The sequence below is a fragment of the Heteronotia binoei genome, chromosome 15, assembly GCF_032191835.1.
Source record: "Heteronotia binoei isolate CCM8104 ecotype False Entrance Well chromosome 15, APGP_CSIRO_Hbin_v1, whole genome shotgun sequence".
Classification (NCBI taxonomy): domain Eukaryota; kingdom Metazoa; phylum Chordata; class Lepidosauria; order Squamata; family Gekkonidae; genus Heteronotia; species Heteronotia binoei.
The window spans coordinates 41,650,687-41,664,458 of NC_083237.1; the positions used below are offsets into that span (position 1 = coordinate 41,650,687).

At 40.4% G+C, this 13,772-nt stretch overlaps 2 protein-coding genes across 2 annotated transcripts; one reads left to right on the top strand and one right to left on the bottom strand.

Annotated features, from left to right (window-relative positions):
• The first annotated feature begins 1,002 nt into the window (after positions 1-1,002).
• LOC132583565 (olfactory receptor 10A7-like) lies at positions 1,003-8,553 on the top strand. Its single transcript, XM_060255189.1, has 2 exons — positions 1,003-1,783; positions 8,423-8,553. Exons 1-2 carry the CDS (start codon positions 1,003-1,005, stop codon positions 8,551-8,553), a joined length of 912 nt encoding a protein of 303 aa, XP_060111172.1.
• Positions 4,022-4,975, bottom strand: LOC132584411 (olfactory receptor 10A7-like). Its single transcript, XM_060256283.1, has one exon. The coding sequence runs from the start codon at positions 4,973-4,975 to the stop codon at positions 4,022-4,024; it is 954 nt and encodes a 317-aa protein (XP_060112266.1).
• Positions 8,554-13,772: the final 5,219 nt, after the last annotated feature.

Genomic DNA, 13,772 nt, shown 5'->3' on the forward strand with positions numbered 1-13,772 from the left:
GTGAATGAACCACAAAGTGCATCTCCATATGCCGACTACCGCAAATATAAGATTATATTATAATTGCTGAATGCATCATCATTGTAGCTTTATGCTTGAGACCAAATAGTTATAACTGTGGTTGATAATTTTAACTTTAAAACAAATGATTTAAATAAATGCTAAATAAAATGTATTCAGACAGACTTCTAAGAGCACATACAGCCTGGGCTGCGCGAACTGCACTGGCTGCCAGTCATATACCGGGTTCGTTACAAAGTGCTGGTCATTACCTTTAAAGCCCTATATGGTCGAGGACCTGTCTACCTTAGGGACCGTCTCTCCCCACATGAACCCCAGAGAGCACTGAGGTCAGCCGGGAAAAACTTGCTGACTATCCCCGGACCGAGAGAGGTGAAGCTGCAAAGTACCCGTAACCGGGCCTTCTCCTCTATAGCCCCGAGCCTATGGAACCAACTTCCAGAGGAAATGCGGGCCCTGCGGGACCTTGAACAGTTCCGCAGGGCCTGCAAGACCTTCCTCTTCCGACTGGCCTTCGCTGATGAAAATGGAAATTGCTAAGGAAACCGCCATCATAAACATAAACAGCAAACATAGCATTAGCACTTATTAATTTTAATTTAATCAACTTTTAAAGCCTACGTAGAATTTTAATTAAAATGTTTACAATGTTTAAATGTATTTTTATCTATTTCTGTACAACTAAACCTAAATTGTGTTGTTAGCCGCCCTGAGCCTGCTCCGGCGGGGAGGGCGGGATACAAATAAAATTTTATTGTTGTTGTAAGAAATATGGCTCAGTGGAAAAAGCCTCTGCTTTATATCCTGGTTCAAAATGGTCAAACTTGTTTTGTAATAAAGAAAGGAATATAAACAAGTCCTGGATTAAGATTTTCAGTATTTTTGTTATGTGCTCCATTGTGATATCTATATATAACAATTTGATCTCTCACATTTTAGGAGAAACATACTGAAGAAATGATGCATGAGAACAGTACCACCATGACTGAATTTGTGCTCCTTGGGATTTCTAACCAATCTGAACTACAAGCCTTGTTTTTTACTGTTTTCTTGCTTATCTTCCTCTTCATCCTGCTTGGAAATATGCTCATCTGTGTTGTTACTGGGTTACATCACACTCTGCAAACACCTATGTATTTCTTCCTTCAGAATCTGTCATTCTTAGATATCTGCTTTACATCAGTAACTATCCCCCAAATGCTTATTAACCTTATGGCAGAGAAGAAAACTATTTCCTTTGTTGGCTGTGCTATGCAGATGTTCTTCTACCTTTTCCTGGGAGCAGCTGTATGCTACCTTCTGGCAATTATGTCATATGACCGTTATCTGGCAATCTGTCATCCTTTGCATTATATGAGGCTCATGACCAGGAAGGCCAGTTTATTATTGGTCTCTGGATGTTGGGCTATTGGGTTCATTGTATCTCTTGGGCAGACGCTGCTGATATTTACTCTCCCCTTTTGTAGTTCTGAAATAATCAATCATTTTTTCTGTGATGTCCTCCCACTGTTGAGGCTACACTGTACAAGCCCCTACATAAAAGATATAGAGAGAATTCTAACTATCTTCCTGGTCTTTGTCACTCCTTTCTTACTCATCTTGCTTTCCTACATTCTAATCATTGTTGCTTTCTGGAATGTTACCACAATGGAAGGGAGGAAAAAGGCTCTGGGCACATGTTCCTCTCACCTAGTCTCTGTGATCCTCTTCTATAGTACTGCTATGTTCACATACTTGAGGCCCAGTTCAAATTACTCACCTACTGTAGACAAACTCATCTCTCTCACCTATACTGTAGCTCCAGCCTTCCTCAATCCCATTATCTATAGCCTGCGGAACAAGCAAATGAAAGAGGCCCTGCAAAATGTATTAGCCAAATTCAGAAGTTCTGTTGGTATCTAAAGGACATTTTGATTCATTAAAACACTTAGATGGGCAACCTTGCTTGTCTTAGGTAAAAATCTTACTTTTGATTGTGTCGTTTCCCCATCTTTTCCCCTGAGATGTGATCGCAGTAAGGTTAGGATTTAGGTGGGGCCAAGAGATCTCACAGAATTACAACTGATCTCAAGTCTACAAAGAAAATAGCTGCTTTGGAGGTTACTCTATGGCATTATATCCTGCTAATGTCACTTCCTTTCCCAAACCTTGCTCTCCCCAAGCTTCAGCCCCCAAATGTCTAGGAATTGCATAACTTGGAGTTGGCTGGATAGTATCCTAGGCTGGATAGTATCCATGGCTATCTGCCCATGCCACATACTCTCTCAATTTCAGACATTACTTGTACACTCTGGAGCCCAACCATGTAAAAAATAGCCATTTTGGCAATGTAACAATGACAAATGACAAATGTTCTGTTTTATCCAAATGTATATGTGTTGTGGGTGTGTGACCATGCTAATATGCCCATTCTTATGCCCATTCTATTATGAGTCATGGTTTATGGAGTTTCTAAACTGGATCCAATCACTACAATTGGAAGAAATCCTTTTCTTCTTGCAGGAAGAATATTGCTTCTGTGAAAAGAAAACACCATCCTTGAGTAGAAGGAAACCTTCTACAATCAGAAAGACACCTTTTAATTCAACTCCATAATTAGCAGATGAGTATTCCCCAGGGAGAATAAGGTGTCCAAGAGAACTGGATCATAATGATGAGATACCAACAAGAGCTAAAGGCAAGATCATTTGTACCTGTAGAATGAGGTTGTAGAAAGCATACAAGTTTTTCCTTCCCCCTTCCAGTCTAAGAAGCATGTTTAATAAAACTAATATTTTAGAAGAATGTAATTTTTGCCATATTTCTATTACATTTGTTCAGAATGAATGTTCTTAATATAATTCCCCTGTGTTCCCCTGGAAAAGATGGCTGCATGGAGGGTAGAAATTGGCATTGTAGCCCACTGAGACCCCTCTCATCCCTAAACACAATTCTTTACAGGGTCTCTCAGATTTCCAGAAAATTCTCAACCCAGGGTTGGTACCCTAATTTATATGGCTCCATAAAGGATTCATACTTGCTGTATTTCCCCTCACAACAGATCTGTGAATGTGAAGTAGAAGATCATAGGAGGAGGTCCCTAGATCACCCATTAAATTTCCATGGGGGAGTGGGGATTTTAATCCCACTCCCCCAGATTATAGCCAAATGCTTTCACAATTCACATGTGGAACATTGCTCCTAAAATAATTGCTATTTGTCTATATTCCCATTGATAGGTTTGGGTTAGTGATAGATCCAGTCAACCTTTTCACTTATCCCCTGTCTCTCTCCTTACTATAGTCCCTATGTCACATAGCCTTTTTTATATATATATAAGTGTTGCATGATTCACAGTATAGCCTTTTTGAGTGCTGAAAAAGAACCAGCAGAAAATCTGGTTAAATCCAACCTACAAGCCCAATTTATCTCAGTGACAAAACAATATAAGGAAACATATGTTCATCTCCAATTATAAAGTGGGATTAACTGAACTGTTTAACTCAGTGTTGACCAGTTATCCTTCTATACCCTCATCCTGGTCAAACATGTCTATGCATATATATCATAACCATCAGGATAGGTTTTTGATCAATGGAAAAACTGGTTGCATCTGACTTCAATTCAACATATAGCCTAACTCCCATTTATCATCATAGTAACTGAACCCATGTAGCAGCACCGCTATGTGGTCCATTCAACTAGCATTAAAAAACACCGCTGTAAAGAAAGAGGTTTGGGGAATACAGCCCGGGTCTCCAATTCTGAACACATGAAATCTGAACTCTGAAGAAAAAATTCTTTAATGTGACTTGTTCCACAGTATAATCTTACTAACCAATTTTCTCTACTCTTTGAATTTGTTACGTTTCAGACTAATGCGGAATACAAAATAGGCAGGCTGGAAGGATTCTTAGATAAATTTATTTTGAAGAAGAAACTAGCTTGTATGGCCTAAGTAAAAGGCAAATATGTCACTTAAATTATTTTGGATATCAATACCTTTGCCCATCATCTTTGATCATCCAAAAAGTTTTCTCTCCCAAATTCTCTTAAGGGCACTTTTGACTTCTTTATTACGAAAGCTATATATGATAGGATTCAATATGGGGCTAACAACTGTATAGAAAAGAGACAGATATTTGTCACTGTTGGGCGTGTAAGTGGAATTGGGTTTCAAATACATAATGCAAGCTGAACCAAAGAATAAAGTCACCACTATGAGGTGTGATGAGCAAGTGGAGAAGGTCTTTTTCCGACCTTCAGCAGAAGAAATTCCCAAAATTGTGACAATAATACCAGCATAAGACAGCAAGATTAGAATGAAAGGAAAAGTCACAAAAATCATAGCCACTACAAAAACAGCAATTTCAGTCCTCGAAGTGTCCTCACAAGCCAATTTTAACAATGGGGGGATATCACAAAAGAAATGGTTTATCTCATTGGAGTCACAAAAAGGCATAGTAAAAACCATACTGGTGTGACCAAAAGACATCAAAAAGCCACTTAACCAAGATGCTACAGCTAGACTCATGCACACTTTCCTGTTCATGAGGACAGGGTAGTGGAGAGGCTTACAAATGGCAACATAGCGATCATAGGCCATTGTAGCCAGGAGGAAACACTCAGAACCACCAAGAAAGAATGTAAAATAGGTCTGTACAGCACATCCTAGGAAGGAGATGGACTTGTTCCCAGATAGAAGATTCTCAAGCATCTTGGGGACATTGACTGAAGTGTAACAAATCTCCAAGAAGGATAGATTTCTCAGGAAGAAATACATGGGTGTGTGAAGGACAGGGTCAACCAGTGTGAGGAGAATTATGGCAAGATTTCCTGCCAGTGTAATGATATAGATAAGCAGAAATGTAGAAAATAATGTACTTTGTAAGTTGGGTTCATCTGAAAGACCCAGGAGGATGAATTCAGTCAGTATTGTTCTGTTCTGTGGTATCCGTTCTTTCTTTATCAACATCCTGGAAAATAAAAGAAAATACACATAAATCTAAGAATTAAAGGAACAAAGGACTCGATCCACCAGTTTATTTGCTAATAAGAAATGAAAGAGAATAATAAGGAAAGATTCTAGTCAATTACCAAAAAAGGTTCCATTTAGGATTATGGAAGGTACATAAACAAAAAAGAATTAGGAAGTAGAAGAATTCAACAAGGCCAGGTGAAATAGACCAACAGATTCTTAAACAGGAAAAAAAAAGATGTGAGAAAACTTAACCCCCACCACCCAAAAATGAATTTGTACCTAAAGTTAATAAAACATTACCTTGCAGGCTAAATGATATTGCCAATTTAATAATCAATAAATATATATAAGTACATATATTTAATTCACAATAAATTAAAAAGTCATATTGCCCCTTACAACAACCTCAATTAGATCCAAGTGGGCAGCCATGTTGGTGAAGAACAAAGTAGAGCAATAGTCTCAATTGTCATTTATAATCTGTAATGAAATTCAAAAGTGACTAAGTGGCAAATATCGGGGAGGGACAATGGCTCAGTGGTAGAGCATCTGCTTGGGAAGCAGAAGGTCCCAGGTTCAATCCCCGGCATCTCCAACTAAAAAGGGTCCAGGCAAATAGGTGTGAAAAACCTCAGCTTGAGACCCTGGAGAGCTGCTGCCAGTCTGAGTAGACATTACTGACTTTGAAGGACCGAGGGTTGATTCAGTAGAAGGCAGTTTCATATGTCCATATGTTCCTGTTGGATAGAGAGAATATTTTTTCTTCTGCACATTTAGAGGCATCCAAAAAATCTGATAGTTCATGCATTCCAGATAGACAAAAAAGAAGATTTCCTTGAGTAACTGAATTGTGAATTCAGAACTAATAAATGTAGTGATGGCCATAATCATGGCTTTAAAAGGAGATTAAACAAATTCATGGAAGATAAATTCACCAGTGGCTAGTCATAATGACTAAAGGTAACCTCCATATTATGAACAAGTAAAACTTTTAAATTTCAGCAGTAGGAGGCAACATGAAGCAAAGGCAGTCATCTTTGTTCCTTGCTTGTTAGCCCTTCAGGGCCATTGTTTGATGACTGTGTGCCAGAGGATGCTGGAATAGCAATCACACTAGTATGATTCATCAGAGGTCTTGTGTTCTTATGATTATATTGTAACTTGCCAACACAAAGCCCTAACAATGGTTTGAATATAGTTGTGCGGCAAAAGCTAAATCAATTTAGCCTTACAAGGCACCTGGATGATAAAGCATCTGAGAACTGTATCTAAACAATGAGTTATTTGGATGAGTATTGGCATCCTAATATATATAGTAAACAGGAATGTAAAGCACATGCCAATCTAATGCTGCTATTGTGATGAATGGGGGAGTATAGCCTTCCATGCATCTACATGGATGTACTAAAGTGGGATGCTTACTTGTGCCTTGTGGAACAGATGGTAATACTGTTAAAAAAGGTGGTGTGCCCAGTGTTTTTTAACCTCCTTTGTACAAATTTTCAAGCAGTGAGGCCATTAAAGATAGTGTTACAAGCTTACTGATCTATCAGGTGGGATTCAAAGAGTCTCTTCTTCAAAATAAGAATTTGTAAGTAAGCTGTAAAGTGAATGCTAATGGTATGATTCAGTAACGTTGAAATTGTTGTTGAAGTCAATTGCTTGCAATGGCAGAAACAGACACGTGCTCAAAACTACTAAACAAAATCTGCTGGACTTTGGAGCTTAAACATTATTATTAGAATGCACTAACCTTGCCAATTAATCCTGGTCTAACAAAAGATTTACTATCAGTGGTCACTTCTAGAGATGTAGATGGTAGGCTCGTTCACAATGACAAACACAGTTTTCAAATAGGGTTAATATTGTACTCACTGAAGTCTCAGATGTTCACACACAGCTCTCTCTATTACCGACCCGTCAGCTGTCCTGTTGGTTTCTAAGTCACTTGCTTGAAAGGGAGTGACCTTGATCCTAATTCCTGTCTGTTCAACAGCCACAATGGAGAAGTTTTATCCCCTGTGGTATCTCCTCTGGGAAGTTCATGTGCAAGCGGATTGAAAAGTTCAACTGGCTGAGTGGACAGATGCTTTACTGTCATTATCCACAAAATGTTCAGGTGAACACTGTGGCCTGCAGGGGGAGAGAGGAGTATAGAGTTTCATGAATGGAGTATCGCTCATGGCACTTTGGATCCAAACCTGCTTGCAGAAAGGGCAGGATAAAAAAATCATTTTTTTTTTAAAAAAAAGCTTTTTTCCTGTAACATTTGATAGTTACAGTAGCAATTCAGTTTTAACGTTTTGTTTGCTCACTGTTATTTTATGTTTGTTCTCATATGGCCCATAGGGCCTTTGGCCTGTTCAATAAAACCCAATCATACTGAATTGATAGGCCTTACCAGGAGAGAACCAAAGCACCAATAATCAGGATCTTTGGGGGAGAATGAAGGGCCATTCATACTACTTCCTGTGATTTAAAATATATGTGATTAATCTTCTTGAGGATTTCTAATTTATTATGAGATATAAACATAATAATAACAAATGCTGTTAAAATAACATTTTTGTTACTATTGTTTTATCTGGAATAAATCCAAAAATTAGTGTTTGACCTTTGCTTTGAGGATTTCCCATCACCACTGAAAGCTTTTTGCCCCTCCACATTGCCTCAGCAAATGCTGGGATATTTTGTTGTATGTCTCTGTGTGTGTGTGGGGGGGGGGGTGGTCCTGCAGGGAATATGATGTCCATTCCAGATGACACTCTAGACTGCCTTCCCCAGTCTCCATGGTCTTTACCATATAGACAAGGAACAATTCCTAGAACATCACTATGTGGAGACCATTTTCATTCCTGATAATCGACCCCACAGCTGTGGGAAATTGGATCTTGGGGTAGGTAAATCTTCACCCTGAGCAGACAAATGGAGGTAGGAAAATAGGAAGGAATTCTGGTGGGACTGTAAATCATTTTATCACATCACTGGCAATGGCAATCAGCCAAAACTCTGTGCTGCACCATTGCTGGAAATGCAATGATGTCCCAATGAGTGTCATTCAGCACCAGTTATCTCCCTCATTTCTCCCAATTTCTCTCCATTCTCCCTCCATTTCTACTGCCTAGCTAAGCAATGTTGGGAATGGTTTATGGGAAATGAGAAATCTTTCAAATATGACCAAATAACTATTTTTAAAAAAGAAAGAAACAACATCCACTGCAATGCAAGAAAATGCCTTGTACATGAGATGGCCTTTAATGAGAAAAGGAAGGAAGGAAATAGAATGTATTTTACAGTCCAAAACAGAGTTATAACTCCTTCTAAGTTTATTAATACCAATTGATTTAGAGTCTAAATCAATTGGCATCAATAAACTTAGAAGGAGGTAGTTCTGTTTAGGATTGTACTGTAGTTTATTGTTTATTTAAATAACATAAATATATTCTGACAAGCATCAATCTCTCATCTACACAGTTTTTAGCCCCATGTTCAACCCTATTATATATAGCTTTCGGAATAAAGAAGTTAAAGGTGCCTTTATGAGAATATGGGAGAAAAAACCTTTTGAGTGATCAAAAGATGTGGCAGACAAATTTATTTCACCCAAGGAGATAAATCTAATAATGAGTTCTACCCTTTCTTCTTTGTATTCTGCCTTGCTCTGAAACATAAAGAACATCTATAATATAGTAAATTGTTTAACAGGAATACACTGTGTAAGAAGATAAAGTAAAGGCACTTGAAAAAAAGAGTTCCAAATAGATAGGTCAGTTTTTGTGTGTTCAGGACTAGAGTCCTGGGCATTTCTCAGACCTTTTTCTCAGCAGCAGTTTTTCATAACACTGTCCCAATATAATCTATTGTGGCACCCAAATTTTATAGTTATTAAAACTAACAAGAGTTAAATGTACATAGCCACATGTTGAACTTTAATGGGATCCAAGCTGCCTTTCTGAAGGTGAAAAGGGCAGAGGTGGTTCTGTGAGGAAAAGCCCCCTTTTCCGAATATCGTAGTCACCAGTATGGTTGCCAGGGCACCTGGAGAAGTGAGCTCATACACATCTGGCCAGAGAGTGTGGGCAAACCTATCCAGGGACATAAGGGACTTATGTGTACAAGCAGCCAAAAGTTATACAGACACTCTAAACCAGTACAGAGTGCCTACTAGCACAACAGACGTCTTCCCGTCATCGCCTATGCTAGCCATGGAGCGGAAGAGACTGCGTCGCCAAGGAGCTATCCAGGCGAACAGTTATGAAGCGCTAACCATGGATTCCACCATGGAAGGCTAACACCACATGTAGCCATCTTCCCGCCAGGCTTGACTTCATTTCATCGTAAGAGAAGGCTCAGGTACACACCAGATGTCACCTTTGGCCTGCAAGCAACCCATCTGCCCAATGAATGGATCATCAACTCAACTGTCGTTTCCTTTGTCCAACGGAACCCTGGATAAAGACTCATACCCAGAAGAAGATAGAAAAAGAGGAAGACCATCTCAAGCCAGAGCCAAGTCTTTTGTCTAATCTGGGTGATACCTAGGCCAGTATTTGATTCTCTATTGTCACCTTTTTAGATAAACCCATCTAATCTTAGATGTCCCCCACCCAGTAGTCACCTTTATTCTTCTTCCCAACTGTCACTTTGGAGCCGCCCCAGGACCTGTTTCAATATGAAAGTTCTCTCAGGTATACAGGATACAAGCAAGTTCATTGGTCAAGCGTAGGTACCCAATTAGGTGCCACCAAGGAACTTTCTCTTGGCTCTGCAGTAGTCCAGCCCTTATGGTCACTGCAGAGCCTCCCCTTTCTCCTCCCTCATACCTGCCATTCCCTGAGGGCTCAAGAGAGTCCTTATAACCTGTGGACTAGCTACCCACAGGTGTGCTTCTATCAGTATCCCACCTTCCGCTGCATAGATCCATCCCCGATTCCTGATCAGTTTCGGGTCCCTTACCCACTTCCTCACGCGTCGCCCATTGGTAAATATTGCCCTGTGTGTCTACCCTTTATGTTCCTCTATCTATCTATCTATCTATCTATCTATCTATCTATCTATCTATCTATCTATCTATCTATCTATCTATCTATCTATCTATCTATCTATCTATCTATCTATCTATCTATCTATCTATCTATCTATCTATCTATCTATCTATCTATCTATCTATCTATCTATCTATCTATCTATCTATCTATCTATCTATCTATCTATCCATCCATCCATCCATCCATCCATCCATCCATCCATCCATCCATCCATCCATCCATCCATCCATCTATCTATCTATCTATCTATCTATCTATCTATCTATCTATCTATCTATCTATCTATCTATCTATCTATCTATCTATCTATCTATCTATCTATCTATCTATCTATCTTTCCTAGGACTGTATGTGTGATTGTATGTGTATTTTTATCTTGTATGGAAGACTATATTTCTCTCAATAAATTATAATTGGTTTTACTAAATTAGAGTCCACATTATTTAAGCATCACTCTCTGGTTGGTTAATCTTGTAGACATAGGTGAAAAGATCCTGAGAGAGCCAGGTGCCCACCTGACTAATTCCCCAACCTTGTTTTGAGGGCATTTCAACTTACAGTTCCGCTTATCTACTCAAAAAGACTATGGTAGGTATCATGCATTCTGTGTAGACAATTGATGTGTGATGGAGAATATTGGATGAGATTAAGTGGGAAAGCAGACTGGAACCTACACAGAGATGTCAAAGTATAAATTTGACCATTCTTGCATACAACCAACAGGGGAGATAGATCTTAATTAAGGAAGTGCAAAAAAGAAAGAAAAAAACTGAGATTTTCAGGTTCAAATATATTGAACTCCAAAAATATTGGTATTTCCCAATATTCCTGAATCCCAATACCAGTATCCACTGTGCAAATGGTGTCCCAAGCAGTGAATTCTAGGTGATTTATTTAAAACATTTTAATGGTGTCTTAAGGGTCCCCAAAACAATTTAAATATTATAATAATAGTTCAAAAATGTGAACAGAGCACATATACAATTCTTTAAAAACCACATGTATGGAAAGGAGAGTCAATGTTGGAAGGTCAAATGCCACAGACAAAGCTTCAACCACAGGAAGAAGACAATGACTGAGGGGGAAAGGCAAATCTGTCCCCCCCAGTCGGAATGAAGAGGCTGACACAGTGTTGGATGAAAACTGGGCCCCTTTATTAACATAACTTGAACGAGCAGGAATGGCAAGAGGTCTAGGCGTAACAGGACAAGCCCTGTGGTCAAAACACAGGACCCCACCTTGTCCTAGATTATGTTAGATTTTATATGCTGTAAGCCGCCCTGAGCCACCTGGTGGGAAGGGCGGGATATAAATTACAAATAAACTAAACTAAACTAAAACTAGAAGGCGAGCCACCCTGACCCCAGCATATGGACCCATACGGATTGGGGGATAATGCCAAGTACCCCAATGATAACCAGGCCACCCACTTTGCTGAGACAGCTGATGCTGGCCCCCCATGGCAATACCCCTGACGTCGCCACCGAAGCGGAGAAGTTGTGACCATCCCTTGCCCGGGGGGTTTTGAAACAGGCCCAACCAAACCTTGGTATTGAGGCACTGCACAAGGCGGGCTCCAAGCCCAGGAGGGTCCAGCCTGCGCCTGCTGCCCCGAAGGCCCCACGTGTCCTGATGATGCCACTACCGTACCTGCGGCAAATCTTGGAACATTTAGGATGTCCCCCAAGGTTCCTCAGTATGGTCATCCAGCTACATGAAGACCAGCGAGGCCAAGTTAGACACTGCAACAATCTCTCGGAGCCCTTCCCAGTAGGCACAGGTATAAAGCAAGGCTGTGTTCTCGCGCCAACTTTCTTTACGATCTTCTTTAGCATTATGCGTCAAAGAGCCGCAGTAGATTTAGATGATGACGATGGTGTCTACATCTGCTATCGCACTGATGGCAGCCTGTTCAACCTGAGGCGACTAAAGGCCCACTCCAAGACAATGGAAAAACTCATCCAAGAGCTACTGTTTGCTGATGATGCTGCACTTGTCTCCCACTCGGTATCAGCTCTGTAGCATATGATGTCCTGCTTTGCAGAAGCTGCCAAGCTATTCGTCCTAGAAGTTAGTCTGAAGAAGACAGAAGTTCTCCACCAGCCTGCACCTCAGGAAGATTATCACCCTCCTTGCATCACTGTGGGTGAATCAGTTTTGAAGACAGTCCAGCAGTTCAGCTACCTGGGGTGCATCATCTCCCCAGACGCCAAGATAGACAAGGAGATTGACAATAGACTGGCAAAGGCAAACCGTGCATTTGGCCGACTGCATAAAAGAGTGTGGAGCAACAAGCATCTGAAAAAAGGCACAAAGATCAATGTTTACAAAGTGGTTGTGATGACAACCCTCATCTACGGCTCCCAATCGTGAGTATTATACCGTCATCATCTGCGACTCATTGAGCGCTTTCATCAGCGCTGCCTTCGCACCATACTCAACATCCACTGGAGTGACTTTGTGACCAACACTGAAGTCCTCAAGAGAGCGGAGGTTACAAGCATCGAGGCATTGCTGTTGAAGACGCAGCTGTGCTGGGCAGGGCATATCTCCAGGATGGAAAACCACCGCCTTCCTAAGATTGCCCTGTATGGCGAACTTTCCACCGGCCATCGAAATAGAGGAGCACCAAAGAAGAGGTTCAAGGACTCCTTGAAGAAATCCCTTGGTACCTGTTGCATTAACCATCACCAGTGATCTGACCTAGCCTCAGATCGCAAAGCATGGAGGCACACCATCCACCAGGCTGTCTCTTTCTTTGAGAATGCTCGCATAGCTGGTCTTGAGGACAAAAGGAGATTGAGAAAGAATCGTACTGCTACAGCCCCAACCCCAAATCAGACTTTTCCCTGCAGCCACTGTGGCCGGACCTGCCTGTCCCGAATTGGTCTTGTCAGCCACCAGCGAGCCTGCAGCAGACGTGGACTACTGCACCTTTCTTAAATCTTCATTCGCAAAGTCAAGCCGAGAGATTCTTGCACTCATTGGGGGATCACTACTTTCAAGACAGAGTCATGGAAGCCAAAAGTGCATTTCTCTGTTCCAAAGCAATGCATTAACTACTAATCCACAGTGCTGTATTGAGATGACTATTCTCACTAATAGTCAGCCACTAACTGTGCAATAATCTATACTATTAACAATCAAAATCATATGAGAATGAGAAGGAGAAATCCTTCTGCAGCCATCTGCTGTTTTATAATTACCTGTATTTTTAAAAGTGGGCTGCATTCAAAGAACCATGAGAGGTGGTCCCTCCCTCCTCCCTCTCCCTGTGGGACACAGTGCAACCCAGAACTCTTTGTGGAAATTCATGATAAATTTTCTGTTCATTTAGCCAATTCAACTTTATAACCTGCTTGCAGCAGAAGTTCTCAGAAGAGATTGCCCAAGAGGAATCAGACAGGACTCAGGAACAAGATCACTCCCATCTCTATGAACATGACTAAGAAACCACCAGTGATGAATCACTAACAGAAGGAGATGACTGTGTGAACATTGAAGGCTCCAGTAAGTACAAAATTATCTCATTTGAAAGCTTTGGTTAGTATTGTGAAGGAGTAGACTAACAGAATTTCTAAAAGTTAATTCTACTATTAAGTCATTTTAAAGCAGGATTGTTTTGTAGTTTTGTTGCACTTTAATTACAACACTTGAATATAAAAATTCCACACTTGAAGACAATGTCAGATTCAGAGTTTTATATAGGTGGTAATATCTACCCCAGGTATAATGGGACTTTA